Below are 17,917 nucleotides of genomic sequence, written 5' to 3'. Positions count from 1 at the left end.
TACCTTTTCAAAGTTACAATCTCTTTCGACACTTCCACAATCAACTTTACCATTAATTTTCCCAATTCTTCTTTAAAATAAATGCTTTCCTCAACATTTTGCTTATTATAGAAATATATCACGTGACCGAGGGTAGACTGACGTCATTTGCATACTTTCCAAGCCCTCGGTTCTTTCCCGCAAAAACATGATCAACAACTTTTCGAAGCGACGAGAAAAACATCAAAACAACCTGAAACTATTTATACTCTTTTCCCTCATTTCTCTTGAAAATACAAGTTCCTGCTGCTGCTACTGCTGCCACCGCCACTCCGTACAGAAGACACACACTATTACTACAGGCTAAGTTCCCTTGAGCAATCCAGAGCGCTCCCACTGCATCCATTCTTATCTCAACAACAATCAGAAAGCTCCCCTTATCGAGGCGTGTGCTAGAGAAACCATTCCGCATACTCCATTTCTTCACATTTGAAAAGAGTAGCAGTCCATTAGAAACAATCAAATACTATAGACAATTACAAGATTAGACACGGTTTTGAGAACGCGTCAAACTACTCTTCAATCGGGGTACATATCAAAGGTGCCAGATTTTTTTTTTGAGAATTTTTCAATATAATCAAGACACAATCTTGATGTTATAGATTGCACATCTGTTAAAGAAAACCAAAACAATAATACAATATGACTGATCACAGCGAATATCAACAACTAACTTTGAAAGAAAGTTACCTTGTGGGGAAACCACTATTATACTTTACAACATGTTTCGTTAGTACAGGTGTGCTACTTTTTGGGTTTGAACAAGGTGTTATGAGTGGATTATTGACTAATCATAGATTCAAAGATTATTTTAAAGACCCTTCAAGTGCCGCTATTGGTACTATGGTTGCCATTTTGGAAATTGGTGCCTTAATATCTTCGTTATTATCGGGGAAAGTCTCTGATAAAGTGGGTAGACGTCGTGCTATTCGTTATGGAGCTATTATTTTTGCAATTGGTGGTGCACTACAAGCATTGGCTCCATCTTTAACCATTTTGACCATTGCAAGATTCATTAGTGGTCTTGGTGTCGGTTTATTAACAACTGTTGTTCCAATGTATCAAACAGAGATTTCTCCTCCACATTCTCGTGGTCGTTTAGGTTGTGTTGAATTTACAGGAAATATCATGGGTTATGCAATTTCTGTTTGGGCTGATTATTTTTGTTCATTTTTGGAATCAAATGCAGCTTGGAGAATACCATTATCAATTCAAAGTTTAATTGCAATTGCTCTATATTTTGGTTCTTATGTCATTGTGGAAAGTCCAAGATGGCTATTAAACCATGACCATGATGCTGAAGGTATTGTTGTTATTGCAGATTTAACCTCTGGAGGTAATGTTCAAGATGAACGTGCTAGAAATGAATATAGAGAAATCAAAGAAACAGTTTTACTTCATAGATTAGAAGGTGAATCTTCATACCGCTATATGTTCAAAAGATATAAAAAAAGAGTTTTCATTGCAATGTCTGGTCAAGCTTTTGCTCAATTGAATGGTATTAATGTGATTTCTTATTATGCACCTTTGGTGTTTGAACAAGCTGGTTGGGAAGGAAGAGATGCTATTTTGATGACTGGGTTCAATGCAATCATTTATGTATTGAGTACTCTACCTCCTTGGATCCTTGTTGATAAATGGGGGAGAAGACCAATTTTATTGTCAGGGGCTATAGTTATGGGTGTTGCTCTAACTGCTGTTTCCTATTCCCTTTACGTTAATACGGAAAAGACTAGACATCTCGTTGTTATCTTGGTTTTCATTTTTAATGCTGGATTTGGTTATTCTTGGGGTCCATTACCTTGGTTAATTCCAAGTGAAATTAGTCCTTTAAGTATTCGTGCCAAAATTGCTTCTTTAGCTACTGCATCAAATTGGGCCTTTAATTGGTTAGTTGGTGAAATGACTCCAATTTTACAAGAGTTGATTACATGGAGATTATATTTAATTCATTCCACTTCATGTTTTATCTCATTTTTCGTTGTCTATACAGTTTTCCCAGAAACTGCAGGTGTTTCATTAGAAGATATGGATTCTATCTTTGATGATCGTTCTTCAACTTTTAGTTTCCATGGATCAACTTATCAACCTATAGATTCAGAAGCTCAATCAATCGCAGATGAAACTGTCCCAGGTGGTAATATTCATCAAAATTTATCAACGGCAGCTTTAGCAAGACAACAAGCTTTAGCTAACCCAACTGTTGATTATTCTAATCCATTATTAACAAAACAAAAATCAGAACAAAGTTTTAGAAATTTCATTCCACCACAATCTCAATCCTCAAATTTTAGTATTGAACCTCCAGGCATTGAAGAAATTGTTAAATATAAAAATAGTGATCAACATTCATTAAGTTCTTCAATAAGAAGATCAAGTGCCACAGTTAGCTCATTTGTTGGTAAAGTTTTCAAGAAAAAGGGAAATGGGAACTCTACAAGTAATGGTGATGGAGATGAAAGTGTATTTGCAGGCTCTGATACTGAATCATTAAATTCAAGTAATATCCAAGATCAAGTTTAGACTAGAAGTGTTATTTGATTTCTTTGCATCATAGATCCACTAACTATTTGTGATTTTTGTTTATCAGTCTATTTTCAGTTCGTTTTGTATGAGTACAGTTATTTTAAATATATTATTATTATTATCCCAACCGAGGCTCTTTATTCACTAATATACAAAGTTTTGTTTCATGAGTACTTATTTTGGATCTGGTAATCTTCTAAAACATTTCAAGAACTTATCACCTTTATTTCTTTCAACTTTTTTACCTTCTTCAGTACTATTATACATTATCTTAACACATTCATCATTTTTTTCAAATTCTTCGTCTAATCTTTCAAATAATGGATGTTCATCAAGATGTTTAACCATCCAGTCATGTAAATCTTTAACATCTGTAATGGTATAAATTATACCACCTTCTTTCAAAACATAAGCATATTCACTCAATAGAGTATTTGTGATAATTCTTGCCTTATGCTTTCTTTGTTTAAAATGAGGATCAGGGAAACAGAAAAACATTTTCTCCAATTGTGATTTTTGGAAAAAATTTGGTAAAAACTTCATGGCATTACCTCTCAAAACATTTATATTTTGATATCCGTTTGTGTCAATATGTTTTTGTCTTAATGCAATAATACGATCTTCGACATAATGTGTAACTTGAACACGAATTTCCATACCTAATATTAAATTATCTGGGAAAGCTGGGGATAAATCAATTAACAACCCACCGAATCCACATCCAACATCTGCAATAGTGACATCTTTTGTCATTTTACCTGTTGATTCATCAAAGAATCCTGGGTATAATCTTGACCATTCCATATCAGCTGGGCTTCTTGGACTGACGATATGGGTTAGAAATATGAAGTGAGAAGAGTTCTTAATTATACTCACTATTCAAGTTGATGGTCTGAGAATGGGTTTGAATGTGCACGCTGTCTATAGAAACGTTTCTGAAATTTCATTAGTTCCCATTATATTCTAGTGATAAATATCGATATCACTCACTTTTGGTAATTCAACTTCTGAATCCTTTATTGAATCAGCATCAATTCTAACATGCTTCAAGTTTTTACGTTTCTCTTCTTGCTTATCACGGTATGCTTGTCTCTTTTGCGAGTTTGTCACTCTGTCATCGGTGATTTCACTCATTATTGTGGTAACTTTTTTGCAAGTCTTTTACCAAAATTTTGTTTGTTGATGTTTCCATGTTTAACCAGCTTCATAAAATTTTTTTTTCCAAAAATCTGCCATCATCGCCAGTGTCATCAAATAGCACCAAAATTTATGAAAACATCACTTTCAGGAAAAAACGAAGTTGTAGGTTGATGATATGCTTTAATTCTTTCTTTACAGAGAAAATTGAATATCTGTAAATGAATAGGAACCAGTATGCCTGATTATCCACCAAAATTCAAACAGTACGTCTGTAATTCAATTTGTAAAGCCCAATATCTGGTCAAGACACGTACTTATCTGCCTACAGAAAATCTGGTGGGCTCTGAATTGGAACCTGAGATGTTTTAATGAATATAAATAATAGTAAGTAAATGATTCAGAATTTAATTCTCTCTTTCATTTGACCACAATTCACGGTATAGGCTGACTAAATTTAAGCCTGCTGGTTGCACTGTGGAAAATCTCAAAGCTTTCGGGTCTCTATTTCATCAACACATTAATCGAGAACAGAAACGTCAATTCTCACTCAATACGCCCAAAATCACATTCATTCTCTTCGGTTCACAATTATCTAGCGATTGAATCTAATTTAAAACACCATTGTCTAAATAAAATTCACTGTTTCGTTAGTTTTAAGTAAGCGATTACCAAATCTCATGTGACTCACGGTGAAGCTGCTGAAAAAAAACGATAAAGATAAAAACCGAGACCAAATCCAAAACTCATCGCTGTTGGATTTTTTTTTAACCAGAGAACAATACAAATCAAAAACACAAACCACATTTAAAACACAATGGGGATACACAAAAAGGTAGAGTCTCAACCAGAGAATCCATTCTCAGGGCTTGTCAACAAGCAAACGATAGTGGAAATCCCTGAATTCGTGCTGGAATCCGGGGAAGTATTGACAAATGTCCCAGTGGCTTACAAGACTTGGGGTCAACTGAACAAAGCTGGAGATAATTGTATGGTTATATGCCATGCATTGACTGGGTCTTCAGACGTGTCTGACTGGTGGGGTCCATTACTAGGTCCTGGTAAAGCTTTTGATCCAACCAAGTTCTTTGTTATTTGCTTAAATTCCCTTGGATCTCCTTATGGTTCAGCAAGTCCTGTCACAAATGATCCAAATACTGGCCAAAGATATGGTCCTGAATTCCCTTTATGCACAGTTAGAGATGATGTTAGAATCCACAAGCTAGTATTGGATGACTTGGGAGTTAAACAATTAGCTGTTGTAATTGGTGGTTCAATGGGTGGTACATTAGTTTTAGAATGGGCTTTTTATAAAGATTACGTTAAAAACATCATTCCTTTAGCAACAAGTGCAAGACATTCAGCTTGGTGTATAAGTTGGAGTGAGGCTCAACGTCAATGTATCTACTCAGATCCAAAATATCAAGATGGTTATTACCCATTAAATGATCCACCAACTGCTGGATTAAGTGCAGCAAGAATGACTGCATTGTTGACTTATCGTTCAAGAAATTCATTTGAATCAAGATTTGGTAGAAAAGATCCAAGTTTAGTTAAAGGAATCCAAAACAAAGTGGATAAACCTTCAATAAATAGAAGCCCTTCAACCCCTCAAGAAGAACATTGGGCAATTCATAATGAAGGTCACAGATTAGGAAGAAAGTTACAACCAAATGGTCTTGAAAAGACAGGATCATCATCCCAAATCAACTCTCCACGTCCAAGATCAGAATCAACAGATTCAAATGCTTCATTGGCTTCAACAGCTTCTTCAGTTCACAAACACCAAACATATTTCTCTGCACAATCTTACTTACGTTATCAAGGTGAAAAATTCATCAGTAGATTTGATGCAAATTGTTACATTTCAATCACAAGAAAGATGGATACAAATGATATTGCAAGAGAAAGAGAAGGTGATTTAGAAAGCTTATTAGAATCATTAACACAACCTGCTTTAGTTATTGGTATAAGTTCAGATGGATTGTTTACTTATTCAGAACAAGAAACACTAGCAAGATATATGCCAAATGCTAAACTAGAAAGAATAAATTCTCCAGAAGGCCATGATGCATTCTTGTTAGAATTTGCAGCTATAAATAAATTGATTATTGATTTCTTGAAGGAAAATTGCTCAGAAATACTCAATGCTCCAGGTATTGAATGGAATGAAAACATCGAAGAGGTTACTGAATCAGTATTTGGTGAAGCTGAAGAAGTTACAAATTGGTAGATAGAGTATTTCAATACATGGACGTCATTAGATAATAACATCATTACGGTAACCCTTTATACAAAAAAAAACACACACATTAAACCAGTAGCCATGACCCTTCCTCATCCAAATCCTTTCCTGCATCAACTTGCTTAGCAACATCATCAATTTCATTAATATTTAACATTTGACCTCTTGAATCTTCATCAATCAAACGCTCATCCTCTGTAGTGATAGGAATCTTTCTCTTGTTGGAAATTAACTCTTTAGCATACTGTAAATCACGATAGATAGTATCGATAGCATTAGCAACACCATTCTCCTTACGAATCTTTGCACCAATATCACGAGCTTTTGTGATCATTCTATTATTTGTAGTTGCCTCCTTCAAAGCTTTTGATAAACTTTTAACATTCAATTTTTTCAATGATATACCAACACCAATATCTTCAACTCTATTTGCATAAAAGAATTGATCAGCAAAGAATGGTTTGATAATTGTTGGTAAACCTGCTCTTAATGTAGCTCCAGTTGTACCTGATCCACCATGATGCACTGCAGCATCAATCTGTGGGAACAACCAATCATGAGGTAATGAACCTGCATTGAAAACCTCATATGGTAGCTCAATTTCAATCTGACTAGATCCTCCCAGTCTTTCAGACCATCCTTTATTCAAAATACATCTAACATCTGCATCTAGCACTGCATCAACAACTGCCTGTGTCAATTCTTTTGGGTTGGAAACAACAATAGAACCAAATCCAATATAGACCAATTTTTTCTCATCAATACGTGCTTGATTTATGAAATCCAGTAACTCTTGTGGTGGACTATAAGTTATAGCTTCATTTAAAAACCAATATCCTGTAACTTTTATCCAATCATTGAAATCAACAGGTGGTGGGAAGACTGTTGGTGAAATATTGTACAAAAATGGAACTTTATTTTGTTGTAGCATATCCAAGTTAGTCTTTGGTAAATTTAGTGTTTCTTTTCTCCATTTATTAACCTGTCCACTGATACCTTTCCAAAAGACATTCTCAAATAACACATGAGTTAGGTAATTATAACTACCACCCTTCTTTTGTTCAGGAACAATAAATGCATGGGGATAAGCTCTTGTTCTAGTCCATGGCATAGTGAATGCTCTGAAATATGGAATATTCAAAGCCTCAGCAATATGAATACCAGCCATTGCAGATGGCGATTCGATCAATATATCAGTATCTTGACAAGCTTCCCAACTCGAAGATAACAATTCCGTAATCCATCCTCTGAATTTACTCGAAGCTTCTTTGATCAAACCAACATTCATCGATCCATGCGAGACCATTAATGACATCAATTCAGTTGGATTACCAGCAATTTCTTTAAATTCTAAGCCATGCTTAACAATCCAATCTTCAAATTCTTTATGTGTGACAATTCTAACCACATGACCTTCAGCTTTAAGACCCAACCCTAAAGCAATATAAGGTTGAACGTCACCTCTTGAACCAATTGTAAGTAACGTAAATCTATAAGGGGTTTCAGGCTTCACGCTAGTCTTCATAAGTGGATGATTTTCAATCATTATAGGAACCTCAACACCGGTATCAGTATGAATTTTATCTTCAAACAACTGTATTTTGGCAGCTTCCAATTTCCCACTTGTAGTCATAATTGATTCTGCATCTGTGGAACCGACTTCTGTATTTTGTCCACTATCTTTATCCAACTGTCTTAATAGTAAAAATTCACAATCATCTCTTGCAGAAGTTGAGCTGAACTCAAAAAATAATTCTTCATGACCATGGATAACCACGACTAAACCTGAATAACCAAATTTGAAACCTTTTTCTTTATATGTGTTTTCAATATCTTTATATGGTAAGATCATCTTTGTGTGAAAACCTGGCACTAGAGATCTAAAGCAAATTTCCTTTGCACCCAAATAAACTTTACCATAGATTGGGACATTGCGCTGCAAATGAGCATAATACGACGCAACTAAAACATCACTTTCAGATAATGCAAAATGATGTTGGAATCTCTTTGTAGCATCAATTCTCTCCTTTGGTGAAGCCAAATATTCATCTTCTGAGCCTCTTTCTAATGAGATTCTTTCTTCATAATGAACCGGATTCGATATCCACATATATGAAGCTGATTTGATAACTTTAGGAGTGTATTTATATATTTGAGATCTTGCTTGAGTTAAAGTCTTGACAGGATTAATATAAGGTAATAAAGATTTTGGGTCTTTAGGAATTAAAGTGGCTGATTTGGAAATGAAATCCTCTGAAGGTTGAATTTTATTATCTTCAGTTTCACTATCACTATCTGAATTTGGACCCTCTCCAATATCTGGTATATCATCTTCATCAATAGGAGGCCCCAGATATCTCTCCACAACAGGTTCTTGGACAACCAATTCAGGTGACACTGGTGAAGCAATTGGTGATGTGGCAGTAGAATCACTATTTGTTCTTGAGCGGGACTTGGCTAAAACTTTTTTCAAAGGAAACAACGAAGATGATCTTGTCCGTTTACCAGTTAAATCTAGCCTTGCCGTACTATCCACGATCAATTCAGGTAGATGTGAATTATTCATATTTGATAATGCAGTTATAGCTTCATTGATCACTTTCATAAAGTCTGGACCTAAATTGAAAAACATAAAGAAATAATCATCCAATGCAAATGAATCAGAGCTTTCAAGAACTTTGATTTTTATGGTTTCAGCAGCTTCGAAAATAGGAGTTTCTTCCAAATCCAATATATTTTGCAATGGAACTTTAACAGTGACACAATCACCTTTATTTCTACTTGAAAAAATATGCTTCTTCAAAAGGCCTACCCAAGATCTGGCAGCATGAGGAGAATCAGCCTGAAGTTTATAACTCTTGGATTCGGTCAATATTCTAATCCATGTACCCTTTGACACACCACTATGAGGTATTATACCCGAATCATTAACAATTTCAGCTCTCAAAGCATATCTTAGATCCACGGTCAGCACTGGGAAGTACAGTTCAGTTGATTTGGTATATAATGATAACGTTTGATCTTTCAATACTGCCCAATATCTAACTTGTCCTAAAGTTAAAGAATCCATTGATAAATGACCAGCCAATGCAACCTTATCATGTTTCTTTTTCTGTAAAAAGGCAAAGAATAAAAGGTGAGATTGTGTAAGGTATATATGGCCTTGTAATAGCACATCTTTTAACAACCAACATGGGAAGTCAGCCAAAAATATATCATCGGGGCTAATTTGGAATGCATCTCTCAATTTTTCACTTAAAGCAATAGCTCTTTTCTTACAATCATTATAATCTTTTGAATGTTCACCAAATTTCTGTGCAATTGACATTTCAAATAATGATGGAGCTCTTTTCAACGTTGGGAAATCGTTTATATCTGGTATAAGTTCATCATGATTTTGATCCTCGGATGTAACATTTGGTGATTTTTCCACAATATTTGCCTCTAAATCTTGGTCAACACGAGCTTCTTTGCTTCCAGATTCTGAATTATCATCTCTGGATTGATCTGAATCATTTTCATTCAATTCTTCCTCATCTATAATATCTTGTAAATTCCCATTGTACATACTGGCGGTTGTTAACATTGACACAAAACTTTTAGCCATCCCGGAAGGTCTTGCAACGTCTGCCTCAGGAGCTGTAGTTGGTGAAGATATGGTATCTGACTTGGATCTTCTCTTCATGGGATTTGAGCTTATTCTGGTGAGTGAGGTATGGACTGAGGAAGCTAATGGTGAAAGAGATCTGATGACTGGAGGTGGTAGGATCAAACTCCTAGAAGCCGTTTTGAAGCCTCTGTTGACCCTGTCAAGGGAGATGGGCGAGCGACTTCTCCTGTCGATGTCCTTCTCTGGGGACGACGACGAAGGCGACTGTTCCATGGTTTTCTTATATGGTTCGAGTGTAACTTGATTGGTTTGATGAATTGATGAGTTGACAGGCAGCCATGCTCCTGATGTGTACCAAAAGATTTGTTGATAAAGCAAAAATCCGTTTTTGGCGATGGGCAGAACTGCCAAAGCCACACGTGTCACACGATAAGATATACAAAATACATGAAATCAAAATCATGATATTAGACATTAAAATTATTGTTAGCCATGGATCTATAGTAGTAAAATAGATATATGAATTCTTCTATTTTGGTTTTCTGTTTTAGGGATGGTCAAATCAGTTATATACAACTGTTTGTAGACTTCTTTTACTGTCCAAAACTTCTTGTTTAACTTCCTCCAAAGCACGAAGTTCAGATCTTCCAAATAGATATGAAATTAGCCCATCGACAACACCTGTGATACCTATAACGACAGCACCAAATACCCAAAAAATTGAAGACCAACCTGCAATGTTTGCAGTGAATGTGACAACAACGTGGATTGCAATAATTGCCAGAATTGACAAAACAAAATGCCATCCTCTCCATTTCTTTTGCCATAAAGCTGTTTTCTTATAATCATCCAAAAGCTCAAGCATTTCGTTGTAATATTCAACACTATTAACAGTTAAACTATTTGATCTAATTACTTCCTTATATGAATTTCTTGAAAGGAATTGTAAAGTACAGGAATATGCAAAATGATCTGAATATGAACCGATATTGGGTATTTGTTCTGTGAATTGAACACTAGCACTTATTGTTTTCAATTTTGAGGAGTCAACTAAAGCATAATCTAATCTACATGCTTCTGTTGGGTCACGATGAGCTCTCCAGGTGTTTAAAATAGAATCACAAGTACAACCACCCACTTCAACCTGTAGTTTTGGAGATAAATGCTTAATTTTATTCAAATCTTGAGTCCCATTTAGTTGTTCCCAACTATCAACTAGTGTTGTCTCCAAAGTCAAAAATTTATGCGGTAATGAGCCTGCTCTTGAATTCAAATCACCAACAATGACAACGGCATAACCAGCCTTTGATAGCATATTAGATATTTTAGCAAAATCCCAAGCTTGACAAGATCTATGACAAGAATAAGCTGCATCACCCTCTAAAGAATATGGAGCATGCATATGTGAATTCAAGATTGCCAATGGGAATGATTCATCATTTAATGGTCTTAATAATGTAACTGCAACAGATTTACCAACATACCAATCACCCCTCCAAAAAGCACTAGGTCTACCATTTATAGGAAATCTGTAAAGGAAACTTGAATCAATGGGTATTTTCGATAAAATTGCCAAACCTGGACCTGCAATGATACCTGAGTAAAAAATCCTTCTATAAGGGAAAAACTCTTGACAAACTTGGTCAATATAATCCCAATCCTCTTTACACCAGACTTCCTGGAGGGCAACAATATCATAATTGAGCTGTTCATGTGCTAGCTTGTCACCAATCGCTTTCAAACGTTCTTTCCGGTGCTTAGAAACAAATTTCAATCCCCATGTATTTAACGTTAGAAACTTCACTTGTGGCGGTCCAGTTGGAGCTGGAGTAGACTCAACATCGATAGACCATTCCATTTTAGAGCCCTTAGAGGAACGAGCAGAGTCCATTTGTTTAATATTGAAAAGTTGTGAAAAGGTGTCAAAAATTTCATTGTGATTCAGATTTCAGATTTTTGTTTATGTTTTTCTTTAGGCGCCAAAAAAATCGCTTCTTACCCGGAAAACACCATACAAAAATTCGCGACCGCGAAATCGAGTGGTTTCTTCAAAAATGTAAACAAAAAAATACACAAGACATAAACAATTTCAAAGATTTCATAGCATTCAGAAACAATCAAAGCCATGTCAGACGTTCGTACATTTGATCCAGAAGTTGAGGCCAGACTCGAAGAGCTCAGTGACAAGTTCAACACGTTCATAACGAGACAAAAGACAGAAATCATCAGATCCAAAGAAGATTACACCAACAAGTTGAAACAATTAAGAAATGAACACAAGGAAATTCAAAAATCTCTGCAGAGCTTAGCAGCAAGAGAAGCTGAACTCAACAAAGTTATAGAGCGTGAAATACACGACTCTAATATATCTCAAACAAGATTGAATGAGTTAAAGGTTAAAGAAAAATCATTGATAGAAGAACGTAAAAGTCTTGAGAAATCAGTTGGTGAGCTACAAGAAAAAGTGAGCAGACGAAGAGAGGAACTGAGCAAGCTTAAACTGAACCGAGAGAAGCAAGCAGAGATAAATTTACCAGAAACTATGATATATGAACAACTATTGGGATTTAAAATTGAAGGGTTAAAGGATGATATATTGAAATTTGTATTTCAAAACATCGATTCAAAAGATCCAAAAAGATCGTTTTACATAGTGCTAAATGTGAGTGAACATCTATACAAGGTTGAAGAGACTAATCCTTCACTACCAGAACTTGAGTTGAATGATGCTCTACAAGAATTTAACAGTTCCAGAGATTTGACCAGATTTTTGAAGAATATTAGAATAGCATTCAAAAAGCTAACGTGACCTCAATCCTTGATTACTCTTTAGTTCTTGAATTTAGTATCTTTTTAATGAGAATTTGGTGTTTTATTAGTTTATGCCTCGTAGACTGGTGTTTGGATTTTCGCGAATGAAGTCGAATATTTCGCGAAGACTTTTTACGTTGATGATGGAGGACACGAGCAGATTGAAGATACTCTGTTGACCTCAACCTCAGTAATCATGAGATTCTCCAGCTTAATATTCATTTCCATTTTATCAGCACTATCAATTGCATCACCAGGTGATAATTTGTACATATTTGAGGATTGTAACTCTGCTTGTGAATCCAAAATTTGTCAGACTTCAAGTACATTTGAAACAAATCAATTCTTACAATACGACTTTGAACATCTTTCTCCAATATTAAGGTTACTACTATGGGATTGTCCTTCAAATTGTGACTATCAATGTCAACAGTATGTTACAAATATAAGGATTGCAGAAGGTGAAGAGATTCTACAATTTCATGGGAAATGGCCATTCAAAAGAATCTTGTTAACACAAGAATTTGCATCTTCATTATTTTCAATTTTGAATTTCATACCACATTATTTAAATTTCAAGAAACTATTGCCAAAATACCAAAGAACACAAGGAAATAAAAAAACATTGTATTTTAATGTTTTAATAGTTTCATTAATTACAATGATTGCATGGATTTGCAGTACTGTTTTCCATATTAGAGATTTAATAATTACTGAAAGATTGGATTATTTCTTTGCAGGCGCTACTGTATTAAGTGGGCTACATGCTTTGGTTATTAGAGTTTTCAGATTTGATTTAAATCAAGAGAAAAGAATATGGACATCAAGAATTTGTATTCTGCTATATCTATATCATTTCATTAGATTAAATTATGATTGGTCATATACCTATAATATGCAAGCAAATATCACAATTGCCATTTTACAATATGCACTTTTCATTGTTTTAGCATATCAACATTATAAGAAAACACCTTCAAGAAAATCGTTATACATCACACCACTAGCATTGATTGGATCTGTTGTTTTTGGAATGAGTTTTGAAGTCTTTGATTTCATCAACTTGAACTATCAAATAGATGCACATGCTATATGGCACTTAACTACAATCATTCCAGGGTTCTGGTTATATCAATTCTTTTACGAAGATATTGAAAGTTTAGATAATGAAAAATATATAGATTAAATAATAATGACGCAAGTTGAGTTACAAGTTTTTCAATGTATTATCATGAGCAACCGGACCATCCAAAATGTCCAATTCCTCTTTTGGAAAGATCCATTTGAACCAAAAAGTTCCAATCACACTCAACAGTAGAACTAATGGGAACCCAATGGCACCTTTGGTATTAACAATTCCAAACTCTGCAACAAACCCAATTAAACTGAAACAAATAAATAAGTATAATTTCTTCTTTGGAACAGATGCTAAATCTGAGGAATGATCTTGTGAAAATATAAATCTAATTCTATTGATGATGACATTCCCATGTAAACCTTTAGCACCCATAATAAAGAATAAACCAGCTAAAACACATTGTGGGATAAGCCCTAAGCAAACTAACAATGGTCTTGTCATTGTACCTAAAAGCATCAATCCTTGAACCGTATTTGTGAACCTTTGCTCAACCGTTCCCAAAATAACATTTGCCCTATTACGAACCACTAATGATTCAGTATGTAAAGGAGCTTGAGGAATTAGCCCATTCGGACAAGGGATACCTAAAACACCAGCAATACCAGTGACAATACCCAATAAAAATAAATCATAATGAAATGCAGCTGGTTTTTTGAGTTTAAATTTTGAATCCTGAGCCATCAAAGCAGATATAGAATGATCAAAATAAAATAAAATAGCTAAGATAATACCAAATGGTAAAGCCAAAAATATTGAACCAACAGAAATACCAGTAACATCAATCCAATGTAATCTTGACGTTGGGTGAAATGATTTTGTGATTGGCAATCTTTCAAACTCAACATTATTTAAGTAACCACCGAAATGAATGAACCCTGAAAAGAAAACCATTGCTAAAGGTGTTGTATAATCCACAATAAATTGCCTTATATGATGGTTGAAATACTTGGTTTCGTTGAAGCAATTTCCTGCAAATCCCAAAACACCCATTGAAATAGCCAATGTACAACTAGCAAATCCTGAAGCACCATTGTCTTCAGGCTTAAATTGTCTAGTTAAAATTTGAACACCTTTCTGTAAATAAACAACATTAATGAATAAACCAAAGATATCACAAGGAAATTGTGTAACGAATCTTAATGCACTAACACAATTAGTTATTGAAATGATGAAATGGAAAATCATCCCCCATATAGCTATCCAGAACATAAATGGGAAATATGGAATATCATGAGGTTTCATAATTTCATAAACTGTATAATTAAAGATTGTGATGGGACCAGTTACACCAACAATAGTTAAAGGTTGACCCCCGAATATTCCAAATACTATCCCAGCTAAAGCAGAACTTAACAAAACTTCATTTACTCCATATGAATTATCAGTTTTATCAAACATATCTTGAGCAAAAGCAATTGCAGGGAAAATATTTGTGAAGAAAGTTAAGATAGTTGCTGGTATGACTCTATAATTCAATGCATCTGTCCAATCTGACCAATATAATGGGAGCCTATCTTTTAAATCCAATATTATACCTCTAAACAATCTAATCTTGTAGCGATCTTTCCATTTCAAAGTAGGTTTTGATTCCTCAGCTTGTGGTTTTTCTTCTATATCTTCTATCATGATGCAAACCTAAAAAACGGAATATCCCTTAAACGCTTAATTATACTGCAAAGCAAGTGGCTTATTTAAGGAACAACGAGATATTGATGTCTTGTTATATAAGTTTCAATAAACCATCCATCAGCAAACTGATGTCTAGTTTTAAATCTCTGAAGGCAATCATTGCAACCCCTTTGCCAGAACTCATGCCTTTTTTTTTGATTCTTGCGGTCTCAAATAAAAAAATAAAACAACGTTTTCATCACGGCAATTGACCCAAATCCCGAGAAGCCTAGTCCAGCCCTTCTCAGCCGGCATTCAAAAAATCGTAAATGAAGTTGATTTTATTCATCAGTTTCGACAAAAAGAATTGAAGTTGGTCAGTTATAGCTGGAGACAGAGACATCTGAAGCTCATAGTATATTTGGAAAGAATTTATGATTTATACAAAGATATGGTGGATTGATTAATGTTACAAGATTATAAGTGTACTTATTCCCAGCTTGAAGGGTGGAAGATATATTTCTATGATTTCTATGATTCTTCTATAAGTTTTGGTGCAGAGATTTCAGCAATCTGACAGATTACAACTCCTAATTATAATCTACCATGTATGCTGCACCAATGAAACATCTTTTTGAGCAAGTGATAATTTGAAGTGGCCTCTCTTTAGAGCGTCACGATGTGTCTGAAAATTAATCGATTGGACCATTGAGCCCCCATATCTCTGACCCAATCGAAGGTTGTAGGTCTGCAATAGTTCTGAGGCGTATATGCGTATATGAGGTTCAATAAACTTCGACAGACGCATGGTAAATATAGAAATTCTAGCATGATTGAGAAGGTTGTACCATTTTTGATGAGAATCAATGAGGCCTATTTCCATATGTCTTTACTTCCATACTTCATATTTTCAGAAGTATCTTGGTTAGGATCATGAAGAAGGAACAATAACGAATGCGAAATTAGCATCATGAGCGTTTAGTTGAAGAATTGTTCATGACTCAACTTCATGGTACCGGTTGGAGATTATAAATGTAGTTGGTAGTGACATGGTTATCCAGTGACAATAATATGACCAAAGACATTAATTGAGCTTCAAAATGTTTGATTGGATAACATTTGACATTTGACACCATCTGAACTAAAGTTGAGCTGTTCAAGATTGTTGGATCTGTAGTTCAACAAACTGTTCAGCTTGTGCATTTTCGCGCCATTCGCGAATATTCAAAAGTCGCTAATTTCACATGCTCTTGTGGCAGTTGGGATAAGTAAACAACGGCATTGAAACAGAAGGTATTGAGCCTTCCAATTGTAGAGCAAATGACTGGGTGTATATGTTGTCATAGTTCATATTTTTCACATACGTGCTTGGAAAAAAACTGTTGATGAAGTACAGGGACTTTATTTGATTCGCGTTACAACCATAGTTTGAACAGGAATGGTGTATGTACAGCGGCCAACCTACGCCTGCAACGATTCTATAGAACAATGTAGACAATACTGTTATCCATAGCATCTGAATGATATAACGAGGGAAGTGGGGACCATTTTGAATGGCTTAAGATCCTGAATTGGTTTCAATTGCCCTTTGCAATTCAAAACAATTTCTAAATTTAGACTACAATAAACATGATAAACTCTGTTGATAATGAATGCATTGGTGGAGGTTTAGCTAATAAACCTCATAGACTTAATTAAACTATTAAAATCAAACACAAGGTGACAATGATTTGTTGCCAGATACCCATTTGTGGGCTAAATGACATGATGATATTTATGAATGGAATGATAAATGAGTTGAATGAAATTAAACAACAATGATGAATGAATAAAAGCTCAAAACTTGAATTAGGAAGAACAAACAATGAAAAACACACAAACAAAGACATGATTGAGTTTTTGTAAATTTTATCGATTGGTGATTGACAACTGTTTTGAACGAATGAATGAATGAAGGGTATTGAAATTGGAATGGAGTTGAAATAAAAACAACTATGCTTGCTTGTAAGGTTGGTAATCATCGAATCTAAAAGTTCTAATCTTTTGAGAATCTTTTGATAAATCTGGAGAATTTGTTGGTGTTGATGAATTTGAGTAAGATAAGGAGGGTGGACCAGATTCTATATCATATGAAATTGTTTGTTCCTTGATATTTGAACTGTAGTCTAGTATACTTGAGCGTTTTTTCTTGTTGAGATGTGATATGAAGAGGTATATGGATGCTATGGCAGCTATTAGACCAAACAATAGAAATATTGGGCCACTAGTTTGGTGATTGACGAATTGGTCCAAGGCGAACTTGTAGTCGAAGTCCAAGACTGATTGGAACTCTTTGTTTCCATATTCGTAGAAGGCATGTTCTCTTAGCAAGTCTATTCCGTTAGCATCTGGGACAACCATATTGAAGTGAGTGTGTTGTAGTAGTTTGTTGTAGAGGTTAATCTTCAGGAGTACAAAAGATTGCAAAGGTTCATTTTTATACAAATCTTTTTTTTCTTAGCGTCTCTCGGCTAAAAAAAAGCGAAGCGGAACATCCCGATTCGGCAGTATTACTGCTTTGGGAGCGCTTTTACTTAAATTAGCTACAGCTGAAAAGTAAACAAAGCCGTCATTTGAAATTTAGGGGAGTCTGTTGACAAACGGACGGGTACTTAAGGGACTGGCTGAGGGACGATGATCAGTTGGGTCGAGGTTGGAAGAGTTGTGAAAGAACTGGTCTTCTAAAGTGACTGGTCCCTTTCTGTTCAGCTCCCATCCTTTAAAAGAGTTTCGAGATTTCGTCAGTTTTAACTTTTTTTCCCTT

General features: G+C 35.0%; 8 protein-coding genes across 8 annotated transcripts; 3 read left to right on the top strand and 5 right to left on the bottom strand.

Annotated features, from left to right (window-relative positions):
* Positions 1-587: 587 nt before the first annotated feature.
* Positions 588-2,297, top strand: WICANDRAFT_46402 (uncharacterized protein; the record flags this gene model as incomplete). The annotated part of the gene is made up of 1 exon (XM_019182595.1): positions 588-2,297. A coding segment is annotated over exon 1 (1,614 nt), but the record flags the coding sequence as incomplete, so codon positions are not given.
* A 1-nt stretch (position 2,298) lies between these two features.
* Positions 2,299-3,500, bottom strand: TRM8 (tRNA (guanine46-N7)-methyltransferase). The gene has a single exon (XM_019186524.1). The coding sequence runs from the start codon at positions 3,367-3,369 to the stop codon at positions 2,740-2,742; it is 630 nt and encodes a 209-aa protein (XP_019036577.1). The 5' UTR covers positions 3,370-3,500; the 3' UTR covers positions 2,299-2,739.
* Positions 3,501-4,519: 1,019 nt separating this feature from the next.
* MET2 (homoserine O-acetyltransferase) lies at positions 4,520-5,935 on the top strand (the record flags this gene model as incomplete). The annotated part of the gene is made up of 1 exon (XM_019183791.1): positions 4,520-5,935. The coding sequence occupies one exon, from the start codon at positions 4,520-4,522 to the stop codon at positions 5,933-5,935; it is 1,416 nt and encodes a 471-aa protein (XP_019036576.1).
* A 220-nt stretch (positions 5,936-6,155) lies between these two features.
* On the bottom strand, positions 6,156-9,575 carry ATG26 (sterol 3-beta-glucosyltransferase; the record flags this gene model as incomplete). Its single annotated transcript, XM_019180947.1, has 3 exons — positions 6,156-8,110; positions 8,234-9,292; positions 9,410-9,575. Coding segments are annotated over 3 exons (3,180 nt in total), but the record flags the coding sequence as incomplete, so codon positions are not given.
* A 544-nt stretch (positions 9,576-10,119) lies between these two features.
* On the bottom strand, positions 10,120-11,448 carry ISC1 (inositol phosphosphingolipid phospholipase; the record flags this gene model as incomplete). Its single annotated transcript, XM_019186523.1, has 1 exon — positions 10,120-11,448. One exon carries the CDS (start codon positions 11,446-11,448, stop codon positions 10,120-10,122), a length of 1,329 nt encoding a protein of 442 aa, XP_019036574.1.
* An 849-nt stretch (positions 11,449-12,297) lies between these two features.
* On the top strand, positions 12,298-13,531 carry PER1 (Per1p; the record flags this gene model as incomplete). The annotated part of the gene is made up of 2 exons (XM_019180332.1): positions 12,298-13,392; positions 13,487-13,531. Exons 1-2 carry the CDS (start codon positions 12,565-12,567, stop codon positions 13,529-13,531), a joined length of 873 nt encoding a protein of 290 aa, XP_019036573.1. The 5' UTR covers positions 12,298-12,564.
* Positions 13,532-13,575: 44 nt separating this feature from the next.
* Positions 13,576-15,132, bottom strand: BOR1 (Bor1p; the record flags this gene model as incomplete). The annotated part of the gene is made up of 1 exon (XM_019183790.1): positions 13,576-15,132. One exon carries the CDS (start codon positions 15,130-15,132, stop codon positions 13,576-13,578), a length of 1,557 nt encoding a protein of 518 aa, XP_019036572.1.
* A 1,974-nt stretch (positions 15,133-17,106) lies between these two features.
* Positions 17,107-17,514, bottom strand: WICANDRAFT_85567 (uncharacterized protein; the record flags this gene model as incomplete). Its single annotated transcript, XM_019185911.1, has 1 exon — positions 17,107-17,514. The coding sequence occupies one exon, from the start codon at positions 17,512-17,514 to the stop codon at positions 17,107-17,109; it is 408 nt and encodes a 135-aa protein (XP_019036571.1).
* Positions 17,515-17,917: the final 403 nt, after the last annotated feature.

The sequence above is a fragment of the Wickerhamomyces anomalus genome (assembly GCF_001661255.1).
Source record: "Wickerhamomyces anomalus NRRL Y-366-8 unplaced genomic scaffold WICANscaffold_6, whole genome shotgun sequence".
NCBI lineage: Eukaryota > Fungi > Ascomycota > Saccharomycetes > Phaffomycetales > Wickerhamomycetaceae > Hansenula > Hansenula anomala.
Note: the sequence above shows the minus strand (reverse complement) of the source record. Positions and strands in the feature narration are given on the sequence as shown.

Bases quoted from the DNA above. Each gene is read 5' to 3' on its own strand.
- TRM8 (XM_019186524.1), bottom strand. From the start codon at position 3,369: ATGGAATGGTCAAGATTATACCCAGGATTCTTTGATGAATCAACAGGT.